Source organism: Halichoeres trimaculatus, unplaced genomic scaffold, assembly GCF_033239565.1.
Source record: "Halichoeres trimaculatus isolate MK-OKI-2021-1 unplaced genomic scaffold, fHalTri1.1 fHalTri1_scaffold_8, whole genome shotgun sequence".
In the NCBI taxonomy this organism is placed as follows: domain Eukaryota; kingdom Metazoa; phylum Chordata; class Actinopteri; order Labriformes; family Labridae; genus Halichoeres; species Halichoeres trimaculatus.
In genome coordinates this window covers 38561138-38578272 of record NW_027437186.1, presented here as the reverse complement: position 1 = coordinate 38578272, position 17135 = coordinate 38561138, and the positions used below count along the sequence as shown (strand labels likewise).

General features: G+C 42.8%; 1 protein-coding gene across 1 annotated transcript in view; it reads right to left on the bottom strand.

Annotated features, from left to right (window-relative positions):
* abcc2 (ATP binding cassette subfamily C member 2) overlaps positions 1–17135 on the bottom strand; it is a 30456-nt gene that overhangs the window by 8542 nt on the left and 4779 nt on the right. Inside the window, exons 3-23 of the mRNA XM_074675407.1 lie at positions 15421–15567; positions 15206–15346; positions 14956–15078; positions 13363–13418; positions 13031–13274; positions 12721–12914; positions 11619–11796; positions 10562–10816; positions 9059–9124; positions 8704–8841; positions 8481–8627; positions 8283–8367; positions 8105–8171; positions 7811–7937; positions 5568–5744; positions 5291–5458; positions 4622–4805; positions 4253–4388; positions 3062–3164; positions 2749–2968; positions 1984–2138 (exon numbers count right to left, since the gene is read on the bottom strand). Of these exons, the coding sequence (XP_074531508.1) occupies positions 1984–2138; positions 2749–2968; positions 3062–3164; positions 4253–4388; positions 4622–4805; positions 5291–5458; positions 5568–5744; positions 7811–7937; positions 8105–8171; positions 8283–8367; positions 8481–8627; positions 8704–8841; positions 9059–9124; positions 10562–10816; positions 11619–11796; positions 12721–12914; positions 13031–13274; positions 13363–13418; positions 14956–15078; positions 15206–15346; positions 15421–15567 (3111 nt within the window). The remainder of the gene's footprint in view (positions 1–1983; positions 2139–2748; positions 2969–3061; positions 3165–4252; positions 4389–4621; positions 4806–5290; positions 5459–5567; positions 5745–7810; positions 7938–8104; positions 8172–8282; positions 8368–8480; positions 8628–8703; positions 8842–9058; positions 9125–10561; positions 10817–11618; positions 11797–12720; positions 12915–13030; positions 13275–13362; positions 13419–14955; positions 15079–15205; positions 15347–15420; positions 15568–17135) is intronic.

Below are 17135 nucleotides of genomic sequence, written 5' to 3'. Positions count from 1 at the left end.
AATCATGTTGTTATAGCGTGCTGTGTAAAATCAATAAAACTGAAAGACTGCTTTATGAAAACACAACCTGATGGGTTTGAGTAGGAATCCTAACTGCAGCACCTCTCCAGACCAGGAGGTGGCAGTAATGTGCAACAGGCCCTACTCATCACAGAGCAGAGCCAAAGGGAAACCCAGATGTTCAGGGCATCATCTTGGAGGGTGCTAGTTTGGGATGAGAAAGGCTAGTCCAACTTGTTCCCAGAGGTGTATCTAGACATAACCATGCTCCAGAGCACAGACAGGCTGTCTGTGCTCCACAGCACAGACAGGCTGTCAGTGCTCCACATGGCTAAGCCCATGTACCCAATGACTTTTACAGATTATTTTGTGTAAATAAAACATAATGTGTTGATGGGCTTTGCTATGTTGGCTGATTTTGAAATGAAGTGTATTCATATTACACAGCTGGTCCATGCAGTGGTGCACAGACAGCCCGGACAGCAGGATCTTAAATCCACTGTGTAGCCTCATCACTCATGGTTCAGATATCTGACCTGAGTGAATATGTTGAAATAACCTTTACAAATGAAGCTAGACTCAAACATGGCAAATGAGTAAATTTGAGTCTTGCTAACTGAAAGCGTTCTAATCAGGTGGAAATGTTTTCTATAATTTTATTACGTTCTCTCAACAAGTTATTTCTATGAGTGCAGACCGACACGCTGCACGCCTGATGCCATTAAAGTCCCATTGAGGGTTAAGGCTTGATGTCCTCATCCTCCTGGCTTCACCTCCACCAGGGCCGGCCCTTGGCATAGTGTGTTCATTTGCTGGCGTGAAGTAAAAGAGGAGGAGGGATGTCTGAGCGATGCTAACTTGGCCCTTTTACTGCTGGACTTGTAAGAACTTGTTGATTGTTTACCATCTGTTTACAGTATTCTGGAGAACGTAGCAGTGTGTAGTTTTGTTTAGACCTGTTTCAAGTGTGTGATGTCACCAGCTCGTGGTCGTCTTTACTTTTATTCACTTCATGGCTTCAACAGGACGAGCGCAGGGCGACTTCACGCTAATAAAACCAGTTGAACTTAGAGATTTTAAACATCTTCGTTTAGTCTAAATTAAATAAACGACCTTGTCTCAAACATCCTGCAAACATCCTGCTTCTGTGATTCTCCTACAAAACAAACACACGCCATCAGCAGATCTGTACCTTTACGGCAGGATGCACGCGCTAGTGCTCATGGGTAGTTGAGTTCTTATTCTGGTCCAGTTTCCCTTGGTTGTATTGTTTTGATGATTATTTTAATGACAGGAAGTGGGATGTTCCCATGTTGGAATAGAGAGAGAGGTTTTTGGAATTGCACTTTTCCCCCTCAGGGACTTTTGCACTAAAATTGGAAGTGTTTTTAATTTGTATTTATTTTTATTATGGTTCTAAATATTCCAGTGATGTGCATTTTTTGCTAATTGCTCTGTTTTGAAAAGTTTTAAGATTTGCTGTATTGTTTTTATTTTCACAAAAGTTCTGTTTGTAAAGTTTTAGTGCACATTGAAGTAATAAAGAATGTTTATATGTTTATCTTCACAATTTATTTTCTATCTATTTTATTGTATGTATGTTTGTGTGTTTTCTGCGGAGGGCGGAGGGTGGCGTGTTTTTGTCTTTCGCCCAGGGCGCCTGCTGAGCTAGGGCCGGCCCTGACCTCCACTCACTGCCAGCTAACTCCTGCTGCTGCTCGGCACTTTCAGTCAGAGTCTGCTCCTCTGGTGGTTTCCAGCCTCTTTCTGTATGAGCTCCAGTCATAATTAATTAATTGATTAATTAATAAAAGATGCAGCTCTCTGTGTAACCTGTAACCATCCCTCCTCCAAACGCTCATGTCACAGAAAGACCCACAGCTCCTCCAGATCGCTCTGCATCAACCAGCTCTCTGCCTGCTCCCCGCCCTGCTCTGAGCCTCGTCACAGACCCAGCCCTTTACCTGAGAGGGTGGAGCTCACCTTTGCAAAGCGGTTGACGACTCTCCCGATGGGCGTGGTGTCGAAGAAGAGCATGGGAACCCGCAGTATGTTGTTGAGCAGTCTTGAATGCAGGATACGAGATGCAGCGACAGAAGCGTTGGCCAGAAGCAGCGTTCCTAAAAACACGAAAAGACCTGAAGGACAGAGAGAGGCTGTGGGTCAGATCAGTGAAGACAGAGAGACCCTGACACACCTGTGTGTTTGTTCCTCTCTGCAGGGATCAGAGAAATGCCGTTATTCCTGTCCACGCTGCTCTTTCAGTCTCATACTGTCTCTGCTTCTGTAATCACTGGCTGCTCAACATCTACCTGTACCCACACACACATTATCTCACCAGGTGTCCAGATCTGCTGCTGATTATGGATCTTTTTCTGACACATGTTGCCAGAGAAACCAGCACGACTAAAACAGTGGTGTAGTCATGCAAAAGAGTGTTTTTTTACAAAGTTTGTGTTAAAAACTACAGCTACAGGATTCAGTGTGAGGCTCAGGGCTTTGACCCCTCTGATAAAAACATCCTGACGCTCCTTCACAGCCAGGAGTCTGCAGAGTGACAGACCATACGCCGTCTTTTCAGCAGCTCTGTGGGAGTTTGACTCGTGTCTCTTTCTCTCTGAGGTCTGAGGATGCAGACAGAGAGCTGAGAGAGGAGTCGAGCACCCAGGAGTAGTAAGAGCCGTGGATTCTTACTTTCAGTGACAGAAATATTCAGGTTTTGAGGCTGTTATAAAAAGAAGAGGTTACCCTGAGCCACTCCCAGCGCTCCGAACACGCCCACCCTCTGGTCCCTCAGCCAGTCGGGGTAGGGGGTGTTGTTGTAGGTCACGGCGTCATTGGTCCATTCACTGAGCCACAGGTTCTGGCCGATGAAGGCGATGTTCTGGATGAAGTAAACCACGAACACCGTGACGGCGTATCCCCAGCCCATGGCGCGCATGTACTGGAGGTAGACGGAGAACTTCACCTGCAGGATGTCACAGAGAGGAGGAGGAGGCTCAGGAGGAGAAACCACTGCACCTCCTCAGAGACAGGCCAACAGGTTGATAACACTGGTTACCTGTCCTGTTTCCATAGCTTCCTTCTCAATCAGCTTCTGGCCTTTTTTCAAGTCAGCAGCTTCCTCAGGTTTCCTCAGAGAGCTGCTCTTCCTCAGCCTGACGCTGGAGGAGAGGAGAGGGAAGAAGAAACAGGATGACGTGTTTGTTCACTCGTTACGAAGCAGAGATGACAGCTTCATATCACACAAATCTGACATTTATACAGGGCTTGAAGCAGGAAAAAATCCTGAAAGCGGGGGGGCATTGCATTTATTATTATTATTATCATTATTGATTACGGAAGCTTATTGCATTTACTTGAAGAAAAAAAAACAGGTTTTTTAGAGTAATTTATTCTTGGGTTTGTTTTTTGTGGTAATTAATTTTGTTTTATTGATAAATATTTTTTTATTGGTTTGTTTTTTGCTATAATTATTATATTGGTTTGTTTTTGTTATAATTATTTCTGTTTTTATGAGTATTTTTTGTGGTATTTAATTTTGTTTTTCTGATTAATATTTTTTTATTGGTCTGTTTTTTGTTTTAATTATTTCTGTTTTTATGAGTAATTTTTGTGGTAATTAATTTTGTTTTTCTGATTTATATTTTTTTGATTTTTTTTTTTGTTATAATTATTTCTGTTTGTATGAGGATTTTTTTTTCAGTTTTCAGATTACTTTTTTCCTGTTTTTCAGTTTAATTTTTTCCTGAATTATCGAGATACTTAGAAATCCCGCAAGAACCTCAACCTGCTGTTTTTCGGAGTAATTTTTCCCTGAAGTATCGAGATACTTAGAAATCCCATGAGAACCTCCAACCTGCAGACGACTCCCGTGGATGTGTGGTGGCTCCTGTGTCCCGCACGGATCAGAGATCCTGTTCAGCTCATATATACCTCATCCTTAACTTTCTACCGGTCCGTACCGGGTCAATAAGGGTAAGGTATTAGCCACACACAGGGTATGAAACCCTTGTTATGTTTTCATCACTTTATCCTTATATTTCATATAAACCTATTGTTCAGTGTCTTGAGTCTTGCGGACCAATCATTGTCTCTCTTTCCTGACAGGTTCAGTTGGAACTCGATCAAGTGAAATCATTGGTCAACAGAGGGCAACCAGACCGACCTGCAGGATTGCCGGCACTATGCTGGAGGTCTTCAAGCCCTGTATATAACATATCTACTGTGCTGAGGTGCAGTGTGCTCGTACCTTCCCCCTCGCTGGCTGCGGCGGATGCTGTTTTCCCTCTTCAGCGTTGCAGAAACGGTGTCCTCCAGAGGAGAGTCGGGCTGAGCGTCGTCTCGTTCAGGGATGAGCTCCACGTCTGCAGTGTCTGTGGAAACATCTGAGCAGAGGAGGAAACACAGACCACATTAATGAAATAACTTTATCTGAACGTCACAGGGAGCTTTATGTAGGCCAGGTAAACACACAGGTGGAAGTTTAGTAACTCTTAAAGAAAGTCTGTTCAGCATCCATCCAGCGTGTGGTTTATCTGACACTCCTCACATGTTGAAGCGAGCGCGCTGTGTTTGGTGTAATTTCCGTCCACTCTGCGGAGCGGAGAGGTGTCATTACCTGGCTCTGAATGGCTCTGATTACTCTGCTCTTTGGCGTACGTGTCCAAAAACTCAGAGAAAGCTCCTTTGCTGGCACGAAGGCTGCTGTAAGATCCAACCTCAGAGACCTTCCCGTCCACCAGAACCACGATTTCATCCACATGTGGCAGGAAGCTCACGCCATGAGTCACCAGGATCCGCGTCTGCACAGACAAAGACACCGCTGCCGTGAAATGGTAATGCTCCTCTGACAGTAGAGGTTATTAAATCGAAGCGTTTCTAAGGAGATGGGTGAATGAAAGGTCTCAGGAGTCACTATTAAACCAGGGGGAGCTGTCCATGAATCTTTAATGTGAGTCTTTGGGTTTCCCCCTATTTCTGAGGAGACCCAGAGCTTCACCTGCTCCCTGTGTGTTTGTGTCCCTCATAAATATCTGTTTAATGTTAAATGATGCTAATGAAGGCTGTGATGAATGAATGCTCATATCATAACGTCCCTGATTTGTCAGGAGCCTAAAGTGTTCAGCTCTCAGGCAGATGTGCAGAAAGAAAATCTGTCTCTTCGTCACATTTTCTGCTCTGACCTGTATCAGCCTCTGCGCTGCCTGCTGCTGGGAGTGATACTAACACAATCAGCTGTTCAGTGGAGGTGACTCATCTGGTCCCCCCCCCCCTGCTGAGTACAAACCTTGTCCTTAAGGATCCCTTTGTTCCCGATCAGTTTGTCAAAGAGATGCTTCCCCACGTGAGAGTCCACCGCTGACAGAGGATCATCCAACAGGTAGACGTCCGCCTGACTGTACGCCGCCCGCGCCAAACTGACACGCTGCTTCTGACCCCCCGACAGGTTAATGCCCTGAGAGGAGGAGAGAGGAGGAGAGGAGAGGAGGAGAGGAGGAGAGGAGGAGAGATTAGGATTATTTCAGATTGAGACTTCCACCCTCCCAGTGACCCGTGGGTCGTACCTTCTCTCCGATCTCGGTGAGGATCCCTCCCGGCAGCAGCTCCAGGTCGGGGGCCAGGGCGCAGGCCTGAATCACCTCCTGGAACCTCCTCTCCTCGTGGGGGGAGCCAAACAGGATGTTGTCCCTCAGGGTGGCGTTCTGGATCCAGGCCTGCTGCGGTACGAATGCCAGGGAACCCTGAGAGGAGAGACGCAGAGAGGAGCAGGTCTTTATGGGTCCTCTGGTTCAGACTCACCTGCTCGTTTGTTTCTCTGACAAAGGTTAGAAACACAGTTTGACTCCACCAGGAGAGAAACATCTGTCTGTTAAAGAAAAACCACTGCTTCCTCTTTAGGTCAGACCTCAAACACCAACTTTAATTTTTCCAACAGCAGCTTTAACAGCATTTATTTGGTGATTAAACATCCACTCTGCAGTGATGTCGTCAGAAGTGGTCTGATCAGACATGAATTCACTTCAGTCCTGCTCTCGTTCAGAGCTCGTCTCATCCTCCTGCAGTCAGATCAATTTTCTGCCTCTAACGTCTGTCACTGAGCCTCAGCTGCAGAGATTATTCTCTCAGTTCCTCCAGAGACGCAGAGACCAAGGAGGAAATTGGATTCAATGACTCACAGATAAATTACAACACTCGGTTTCTCTAGGCTTCACTACAGACGTTGATTTACTCTGCTGCTCTTCTACCAGTCTGTGAGTGAACCAGTCTGTGAGTGAACCAGTCTCTGTGAGTGAACCAGTCTCTGTGAGTGAACCAGTCTGTGAGTGAACCAGTCTGTGAGTGAACCAGTCTGTGAGTGAACCAGTCTCTGTGAGTGAACCAGTCTGTGAGTGAACCAGTCTGTGAGTGAACCAGTCTGTGAGTGAACCAGTCTCTGTGAGTGTACTGTATCTATCTATCTATCTATCTATCTATCTATCTATCTATCTATCTATCTATCTATCTATCTATCTATCTATCTATCTATCTATCTATCTATCTATCTATCTATGGGCATATGATTGATTGAGAGGAGCACATGTAGAGAAGAGAAACTGAAACTTAAGTATTAATCTCATTATTCAAGTATTGATCAACACTGATCCCAATGTTGGCATCAATACATCAATGTTTTTGATTGATCGGCACACCACTGCTCTGTCTGTGAAAAATGTGATCTTTGGGGTGAAGACGGGGCTGCTGGCGCGTACACACGGAGAGAGCTGAAGCGAGCGTCCTGAGGGGTAAGGAGGAAACACACACTAATATGAGTGATGGCACCAAAGATACGGTTCTTAAGCTGCCTGCCACAGTCCCAGTGTGGGAATATTTAGTTTTTTATCAGGATGAACACAGTGTGAGCTCATGAACACCAACGAGCTGATATGTGGCATTGGTTTGAAAATAGTGGCGACGACGAAGAAGAAGGGGAGGTGCAGCGGAGCCTTGTTCTTTGACAATCCGCTCTTACTGAGGCTTTTGGTCGGCAAAGTAAATAGAAATAAAAGCTCCACATGGTGGCGCTCAAAGACAGATACATTGTTAAAGAAATGCAGCCCTTCAATACGGTTGAAAGCCAGAAATGTTAAAAATGTTTGACAGACAGTACGGATTGACTGGGAAAAAGGACATGTTACAAACAATTCAGGAACTGTATAAACTCCCTTTGATTTAGGCTATAGTATTATTGTTTTTGTTTTTTTTTGGAGTTTAGTTTTTTCTTTAGAGACAGGGTCTATGTTTTATTGTTTCTGATTAGTATTAATTATTTTCATTGACATGTATTTTTTCTAAAAGAGTCCATTTCATTTTCATTGTATTTTTTTCTCTTTCTTGTTTGTTAAATTTATTATATTTTTTGTTTAATGTATTTTATTATAAAGATCCTGACCTTTTAATCACAGTTAAATAATCTTAAGAAATTAAAGTTTCTTGCTTTTGATATGGTGTACTCACTTTATTATCCCATTTATCATAATTACATCAATGAAATAATGAAAAAAAATCAAAATAATATTGACAATAATATCGTTTATCAGCATTAATATTTTGGAAAATTATCGTCCAGCAGAATTTGTTATGGTGACAGGCCTAGAACAGGGCTTTGTTTATGGAAATAAAAGTTTGTTCTTTTCTTTTCTAACTCTTTCCGTACGTCTGACTTGAAAGCGCTCAGCTGTAATGAAGCTCTGATTAAAGAGTTTTCTGAACAATACTTGTCCTTGGCTCAGCGCTCACACATTGTCTGATGAAGGAAACGAGGTTTCACCTGAATGTTGATGAAGCCCTTCGTGCTGTGCATCTCCCCCAGGAGGGCCGATATCAGAGAGGACTTCCCTGATCCCACCGCTCCCACCACCGCCACCAGGCGGCCCGGCTTGATGTCCAAGGACACGCTGGAAACACAACGAGAGTCAGGGCTTCACAGTTTACTACACACACACACACACACACACACACACACACTCACACACACTCACACACACACACACACACACACACACACACACACACACACACACACACACACACACACACACACACACACACACACTGAACCTACTCTTTCAGCAGAGGCTCAGCGTCTCTCTCCCAGGCAAAGGATCCATCCCTGATGCTGACGGCGGAGCCTGCAAACAGGAAGTGAACACAGGTGAACTCAGGTGAACTCAGGTGAACTCAGGTGAACTCAGGTGAACTCAGAGGCACAGGTAAAGGTGAGAGTGTTGATATAAACGTACTGAAACTGGGGTCATGATGAACAACGTCGCTCTCAAGATCGTCTCCTCCCAGAAACTTCTCCAGGCGCTTCTTGGAAACTGAGGTCTGTCAGAGGAGGTGAGAGGAGGTGAGAGGAGGTGAGAGGAGGTGAGAGGAGGTGAGAGGAGGTCAGAGGAGGCTTTGCTCTGACGTGTCTGCGTGCAGAGTGTGTCACTGACCTGCACGATGGCGGCGATGAGCATGGGCAGCATGGCCAGGGGGAAGCGCAGGATGTTGAAGAGAGAGATGGAGGTGAAAGCTTTCTCAGCCGTCAACACGTTCTCTGAGCTCACACCTACGAACGTGGCGAACGTGGCGAGGGAAACCTGCGAACCAGGACGACAGCGTGAGAACACAGAGCTTCATCAGACTCTCCTCGCTTTGCTCCTCCACAGGACTCACCAGAGCCGGGGCACAGCTGAAGACGAAGGTGGAGACGGACGTCAGGTAGGCAAACTTCCTCATGACCTTCAGCTCCTCCCCCCTGATGTCCTCCACCTGCGTCTGGAAGGACGGCTCCCAGGCGTACAGCTTCAGGATCTGTGGGGGGGAGGAAGCAGAGGGCATTGTGGGAGGTAGGAAAAGGAAAGGGTGGGGAGCAGAGTCATGTGGAGTTATACTTTGGCACCACAGGTGGAGGATGCTGGGTAATGGAAAGTCCTCTGAGCCAACGTTTCTGCCGCTAACTGAGGCACAGACTCTCAGTCTGGGGAGGACATTAACTCTGGTCCCAGACCTGGTTAAAAAGGGGGCTCACCTTGATCCCGTTCAGGATTTCATTCATGATTTTCAGCCGCTTGTCTTTGAACTTCATGTTTTCGATCTGAAAAAACACAAAGTGGATCAGTACGAACGTTTTAAAGTCTAAAAAGACATTTTCTACTGACAAAAAGACAAAAACACTTGATAAGATTTCAGTTTTTTACAGTGTTCAAATCCAGCCTGTGTCTCTGTCTCTGTCAGTTTCAGGCAAGGTTATAATAGTTAAACAAAACAAATCTTGTGTTCACTAAACTAACTGAAACTAACCAAAATTAAAGACTAAATGTCCTTCGTCATCATTTCTGACTATATTAACAGCCTTTAGGATTTAAATTAATCTGACACATTTTCCCAACCAGTTTTACCACAGTTTTCAGCAGTTGTCAGCGCCGCACGGCACCATCATAGAGACGTACTGGGACGTGCTTGTTTCCTGCACTGACTGGCTGTGCTCTGTGCTGAGACCAAACGTAGAGGAGAAACGAATCAGAGCATCTGTAACAGTTTAATTTAATCTGAGTCTGACTTTATTGTTACAGAGTCCAAGTTTATCATTATTAAAGCTCATATTATATTGTTTTATATCATTTATGTTTATACTATTTTTATATAATTTATGTTTATATAATTTTTATAAAATTTATGGTTATGTTATGTTTCTAGAATTAATGTTTATATAATTTTATATTATTTATGTTTATATTATTTTTATATAATTTATGTTTAGATTATTTTTATGTAATTTTTGTTTATATTGTTTTTATATAATTTATGTTTATGTTATTTTCATATAATTTATGTTTGTATTATTTTTATATAATTTATGTTTGTATTATTTTATAAAATTTATGTTTGTATTATTTTTATATAATTTATGTTTATATTATTTTTACATAATTTAGGTTTATATTATTTCTACATAATTTATGTTAACATTATTTTTATTTAATTTATGTTAACATTATTTTTATATAATTTTATTTTATGTTATTTTAATGTAATTTATGTTAACATTTTTATTTATATAATTTATATTTATATTTTTATATTTAGTTTATATTATTTTCTTTTTGTGTTTAAGGCAGCAGCCAACAGTTCAGTATCAGCATTGACTGAGCAGTGAGCTCTATGTTGGACTGGAAAATAAACAGTATTACAAAATATTCATAGATAAACTGACCTTTTTGAATCCTGCACCTGGTTAATAAGGGATGAAAAACTAAAACCAACTAAAACTAAGCCTTGTTGCAAAAATCTAAACTAAATAAAAACTAGAATGTCCGCTCTAAAACTAACCAAAACTAAACTTTAATGACAAATCCAAAACTATTTTAACCTTGGTTTCAGGGACAGTCGGCCATGTTTCCAGAAAGTGGTCTATAAATATCTATAAATAAAGAGCAGCCGGAGCCAGCAGACTCTGACCTTTAGAGACGAGCCGCCGACTGTCACACGGAGAGTGCTGAATGTGAATAAATGTCACCTTTCCTTTTTATACCTGGAGGTTTCTGGCCTTTGCAGCCAGCAGGCCGTTAATGGGCACCATCAGCACCATGACGGCGAGTCCCGCCAGCACCGAGGGCCCCAGCTCCAGCCACAGGAAGACGATGGACAGGATGATCTGCAGGGGGCAGGACCACAGCAGGTGGATGAAGTTGGTCACGTCGTTGAAGCGCTGGGCGTCCGCCGACATCAGGTTCACCGTCTCACCCACTGTCGACTCTTTACGGGCGTCGTTAGAGACCACCAGAGCCTGGGACGGAGGAGCAGGAGGAGCAGGAGGAGCAGGAGGAGCAGAAGGAGCAGGAGGAGCAGGAGGAGCAGGAGGAGCAGGAGGAGCAGGAGGAGCAGGAGGAACAAAGGGAACAGTTATAGCTGGAGCAGTCCAAATAAGGAGATTTACTTTACCCTGTAATGCTGTGTTCATGTCCAGTAGGAAAATCTGCTACTCTTCCACTCCCTCACAGTCACCAGGATGCGTTACGGTACCTAAGCATGGTCCCAGAATTCAGTCGGTACCTATAAAGCAGTGTTTCTCAACCCTGGTCCTGGGGACCCCCTGCCCTGCATGTTTTTTATGTTCCCGACTCCAGCACACCTGATTCAGATGATCAGCTCGTTATCAGGCTGGAGCAGAGCTTGATAACGAGCTGATCATTTCAATCAGGTGTGCTGGAGTCGGGAACATTAAAAACATGCAGGGCAGGGGGTCCCCCGGACCAGGGTTGAGAAACACTGCTATAAAGTACCTGATTTGGTACCCATCCCTGGTCAAAACCCTGTAGACTGGCTACAGTGGCCTCCAGTGATCAAAAAGGGGAAAAATATGAAACAAAGTCTGACTTCCTGAGACGTACAGACGGCTCATCCATCAGCCTGACTCTCAGATCATACAACATCACAGGCAGCTGTCACTTCTTAAAAAACCTTACAGCTCAATAAATCACACTCTGTGAGGAATGGTCCTGAGTTTTTGGTCCTGAGTTTTTGGTCCTGAGTTTTTGGTCCTGCCTGAGATAAACCGTCTAAACGTCCCCCTGATGTTCAGCTGTTACCTTTTTGTACACGGCGGCCATGATGGCGGTGCGGACCTTCATCCCCAGGACAAAGCAGCGCTGGAAGTACTGCTGCAGGAACAGAGACTGGAGGAGAGCCACCACCAGGAGCAGCACGGCGTACAGGTACCCCTCCCAGGTGTACCTGCTCTTATCCTGAGTGAAGGACACCATCAACCTGGGGGGACAACACTGATCCAGTTATCAGACTCCAGACCAGGTCCATACATCTATCATCAAACCATCTGTTTGTCAGTCCATCCATCCATCCATTAATCCATCCATCCATCATCCATCATCCATCATCCATCCATCCATCCATCCATTGGTCCATTAATCAATCCATCCATCCATCATCCATCCCCCCTCCCTGTGTGTCCTGCCTCCTCCCTGTGCGTCCTGCCTCCTCCCTGTGTGTCCTGCCTCCTCCCTGTGCGTCCTGCCTCCTCCCTGTGTGTCCTGCCTTCTCCCTGTGAGTCCTGCCTCCTCTCTGTGTGTCCTGCCTCCTCCCTGTGTGTCCTGCCTCCTCCCTGTGCGTCCTGCCTCCTCCCTGTGTGTCCTGCCTCCTCCCTGTGCGTCCTGCCTCCTCCCTGTGTGTCCTGCCTCCTCCCTGTACATCCTGCCTCCTCCCTGTCACCTCCTTCCTCCCTCCCTCCTGTTGTGTATTCATGTTAAAGCTGAGCTAAAGATAACGTCCATTCTCTCAGAGCTGTATAACAGTAAAGAGGAGCTCCTCTCCGTTTACGGCCTGTTTACCAACCCCAGTGAAGGTCAGTGGATCCAGGTGGAGCTGGAAACGGCCTGAGATGATGTCACCAGTCATCAGGTGGCGTGTGAGGGCCGACATCATAAGTTTAAACTATAACAAACCTCAGCTTTGAGTTTATTGACTCTGAGTCAATGATTGTTGTGAACGCTGACGGAGCAGAGCAGGAACCAGCAGGAAAAACAAGAACTGGGTCTCTGAGGGTTAGACTGAGGGATTCAGAGGATCCAGTTTGTTTTTATCTGATAGTGACTGATTCAAACCCACCACCCCACACTCAGCAGCTCATTTTAACCCCGAGCCTCAGAGGAGGTCTCAGGTTTGACCCTGACTCACTTGAGGAGCTGTGGACTGGCGAAGGCCAGCACGTCCTGCAGCAGCTTGAAGAAAGCGGACTCCAGCAGGATCCCTCTGAAGGACTTGTAGATGGTGGTGATGAGCCATGAGCTGGGATAGTCAGCTTCCTCCTCCTTTTTCTCCTTTTTGCCCTTTTTCTTCTTTTTCTCGTCTTTGCTCGTCCCCTTTTCCTCCTGTAGCAAACAGACAAACAGAGAGCAGAGCTCACAGTCTTTCTGATCCTCCGTCACAGTGTAGGGACTCGGGAGCTGCTGTAGGCCCTGGTCTGGATGCTGGAGCACACTCTTACCATCATGAGGACGTCCTGGCTGACTCCTTTCCCCAGCCCGTTCTGAAAGCTCTCCTCTGGAGCGCGGCCTCTGCTCTTGGTCTGTTTCTTCTGTAGCCTGTGCTGGTATCTGACCCGAGCTGCGCCCAGCTCCGACTGCATGAAGTGCTGGAAGCGCTGGTGGAGGTGGGAGGTGCTGTCCTTCTCACTGAGCTCCCACATGTCCTCCTGGACCAGAGGCCTCTTGTAGCCCTTAACGACCATGCTGATGAAGAAAAACAGAGACCAAACCGTAAAGTTCTCGTGTGTCTGAGAGTTTGATTGTTTTTATATAAAAACAGTTTGTAGTTTACCTGTTGAACCAGTTGAAAGTGATTCGGCTCAGAAACGGGGCCCCCGCCTCAGGGTTCTGTGGATGAAGAGGGTTTATCAAAGAATGGGATCATCAGAACAAAAACATGAAAACAGTTTTTCCTCACAAAAAAACACATCAAAGAAACTGCATGTTTAGGTACAGTAATTTATTTATTTATGAATTATTCATTTATTTATTTTTTCATTTATTTATTAATTCATGTGTTAATACATGTATTTATAATTCTTTATTTATAAATACTTTTAATTTACATTTTTATGCATTCATAAATAATAAGAAGGTATCAAAGCTTTCAGATTTTTATTTTCTATTTATTTATTTATTTATTTATTCATAATTTTTCTATGCATTCATATTTTTTTTTAATATACATTTTTATGCCTTCATTAATAATAGGCAGGTATTAAAGCTTTCAGTATTTTTAATATTTTTTATTTAATTACTAATTTTTTCATATATTCATTATTTCTTTATGTATTCAGATTTTTTTTAATTTACATTTTTATGCATTGATTAATGACAAGCAATTACTAAAGCTTTTAGGTTTTTTATTATAATTATTATTATTATTTTATTTACTAATTTATTTGTCTATAATTTCTTTATAGATTAAGATTTTCTTTCAATTTACATTTCTATGCATTGATGAAAATAGGCAGTTATCAAAGCTTTCAGATTTTTGTTATTTTTAACTTAATTTATTCATAATTTCTTTATGTTTCACGATTTTTTTTATTTACATTTTTATGCATTCATCAATGATAGGCAGGTATCAAAGCTTTCAGATTTTTATTTTTATTTTTTTCTAAGTAATTAATTTATTTATTTATAATTTCCTTATGTATTTAGATTTTTTAACTTGCATTTTTATGCATTCATTAATGATAGGCAGGTATCAAAGCTTTCAGATTTTTATTTATTTATTAATCTATTTATTAATTTCTTTTATTATTAGTTTTTTTTTTACATTTTTAAGCATCAAATTATAATAAGCAGGTATTAAAGCTTTCTTTTTTTATATCTTTTATACAATTATTTTTTTTTATATAGTTTTTTTATCTTCATGTATTCAGATTTTTTCTATTTATATTTTAAGCATTCATTAATGATAAGCAGGTTCTTAAGCTTTCATTTTTAGTTATTATTTATTTATTTATCTATTTATTTATTTATTTATTTATTTATTTATTTATTTATCTATTTATTTATTTTTTATTACATAAAACAAAACTGTACTAAAAGTAAAACATGATGTTAATCCCCTGACCCCATCCTAACCTGGAACACAGGGTACCACTCCTCTGTAATATGTAAAAACAAACAAAGGATAAATTAAAAGATGATAATAATTAACAGAAATAACTTCTTTAAATTTTCTCTCCTGTGCAGTAACTGGTAGAGTTTGAAGTTTCCCTAAAAACATCAATCCTGGATCCCAGAGGCTGTGAAATCTGCTCTTTGACCGTCAGAGTGAATATTTGGTCTTTTCTGCGTGTCTGACGTGTCTGACGTGTCTGACGTGTCTGACGTGTCTGACGTGTCTGAAGCACAGCCAGTCGGGCTCAGGTACCTTTTTGACGAGCTCCTCGGCCTCAGGTGGGATATCAGCCACAGCAGAGAGAACAAAGGCAATCAGCTCCAGCCCAAAGGAAATGTAGAAAATGCAGAAGCGGGGGAGGTCGTTGATGGCGCCCTGTCACAGACGAGTATTAATTAATTTAGAGTTAATTAAGGGTTAGGACAAACTGTTAAAGGGCTTTAATGAAGTGATTAGTCCTCAGCTTGAAGCCTTTCACTCAGCCTGACCTAACGTCTCGTACCTGCCTGAGCGCCTCTCGTAGGAGGGTCTGGAAAGGAAAGATGCCGCAGAGCACCAGGAGCATCCAGAAAACAAAGAGCGTGGCAGAGTCCACGGCTCCTTCACGTCTGCGTACGGCCTCCTGGCACAGCAGCACCAGGATCTACCAGAGAGCAGAGAAACATGAGTCAGGTGTCTGCTGACCTCAGGCATCAACGTACACCGTTCATCACTCACCCATGTGACAGCGAACAGCACGGGGTTAGCGTAGAAAACACCTGGGTTTCTCTGAGCTGAAGCTGAGTCCCTGTTTGGACCAAAGTCCTCTCCCAGAGTGACGGCTAAGGCCGCCAAGGCCGTCAGGAACAGCAGGGCGACCACGAGCTGAGGGAGGAGCAGAGCAACAGCCGATATTTGAAGCCAAAATTCGTTTGAAGTCAAAGTAAAAACATCACTTAACTTCATTCAAAGTCCTTCAAGCCTTTGTTTATGAAACAGCTCCCAGGCTCAGCAGCATGTTTGATAAAGTTAAATAAAGACTTAAAAAACTAAATGTCTGAAGTTTTCTAAAGTAAATAAAGTTTTTTATGTAACTGTAATAAAACTGGACAGAATTGAGTTTGTGCTGCTTTTACAGACATGTTATACAGTTAGATTAATTTTCTGTTTGGTTTAACATGACTGATTTTAAATGGCCATCCAGGGCTTCCATAGAGTAGACATGGAGAAACTCTGTGCAGAGAAGCATCAGACCAACAACAACAGTTTTGAATGGGTTCATATCGCCGTGAGATTTAAATAAAAAGCCAAAACAAATATGCCCCAAAACGCCAAATATCGTCCCTGATCGGTCTGTCCCTAACCTTAGAGAACAATATTGTTGGGTCATTTTGGAGCGAAACGTGACCACGGTGAGGGAAGGTCCATTTCTCGATGGATTTGTCATCTAGGAGGGCTAAAAAACAAATTTACCCGGGGTGTTTTTTTCAAAATCCAAAATGGCTGTCATGGAAATGATCTCTTTAAGGGCTCGACCTACAGTGATGGACAATACATGTTTTCAGACCTGATTTTTGTTGGGAAATACACATTTCAGGGTTACATAATGATTTGACCTTATTTAACCTTCAAATTCAAGATGGCTGCCACTTTTGGTGTTTTTTAGGGTTTTTGGGCGAGTTTCGGCTGTTTTTTGGGGGCAGATTTTTTCAGTATTGTTACAGAGTCTCTATAAGGTTAAAATGGAAGCTCTGCTCATGATGAATATAGAGTTAAAGTTCACAGAAATAGCATCTGTAGTCAATAAAGTAGATGTTTATGTGTAAACAACTCTTGTTAATTGACCATTTCTCCTTAAAAAGGACGATGCAGAAATGACTTTTCAGGTCTACATCACAATATTTTTGGCTTTATTAAATTCTTTTGCAGTTTCAGACCAATGGAAATAAATAGATTCCTGTATTTCGCTCCCATTTAAATGAATGGAGATTTATCATCACCATGGAAACCACTGGAGCACAGACATATGTGTGATGTCAAGGAAACTGCAGGCTGTTTTTGAATTCGCCTACTACATACTGTGTATGAAAGTAGCATGTAGTAGGCACTGCATACTGCCTACTACACGTGAATGTAGTCTGTACTATGACTGCTCTGTTAGGTTTGTTTTGTAGCAAAGGGAAAAAAAGGATTTTTTTTTTTTTTTATACAATTTATTTTTCAAACTAAATTGTGATTGTTCCTCTCATCCTGAGACCGTGTCGCTGCTCTCCAGGATCATGTGTTGGTAGAAGGAGAAATCTCGAGATCCTGTTTATGATCCTCGTTATAACAGAGCTGGTTTCCTCATTATAACAGATTATTTTATCTAAAATCAGCAGGATCATTTCTGGCTCGTGAAAACAGCTCCAGGATGGGGATAAACCAGACAGCTGCTGGCCGAGCCGAGCCGA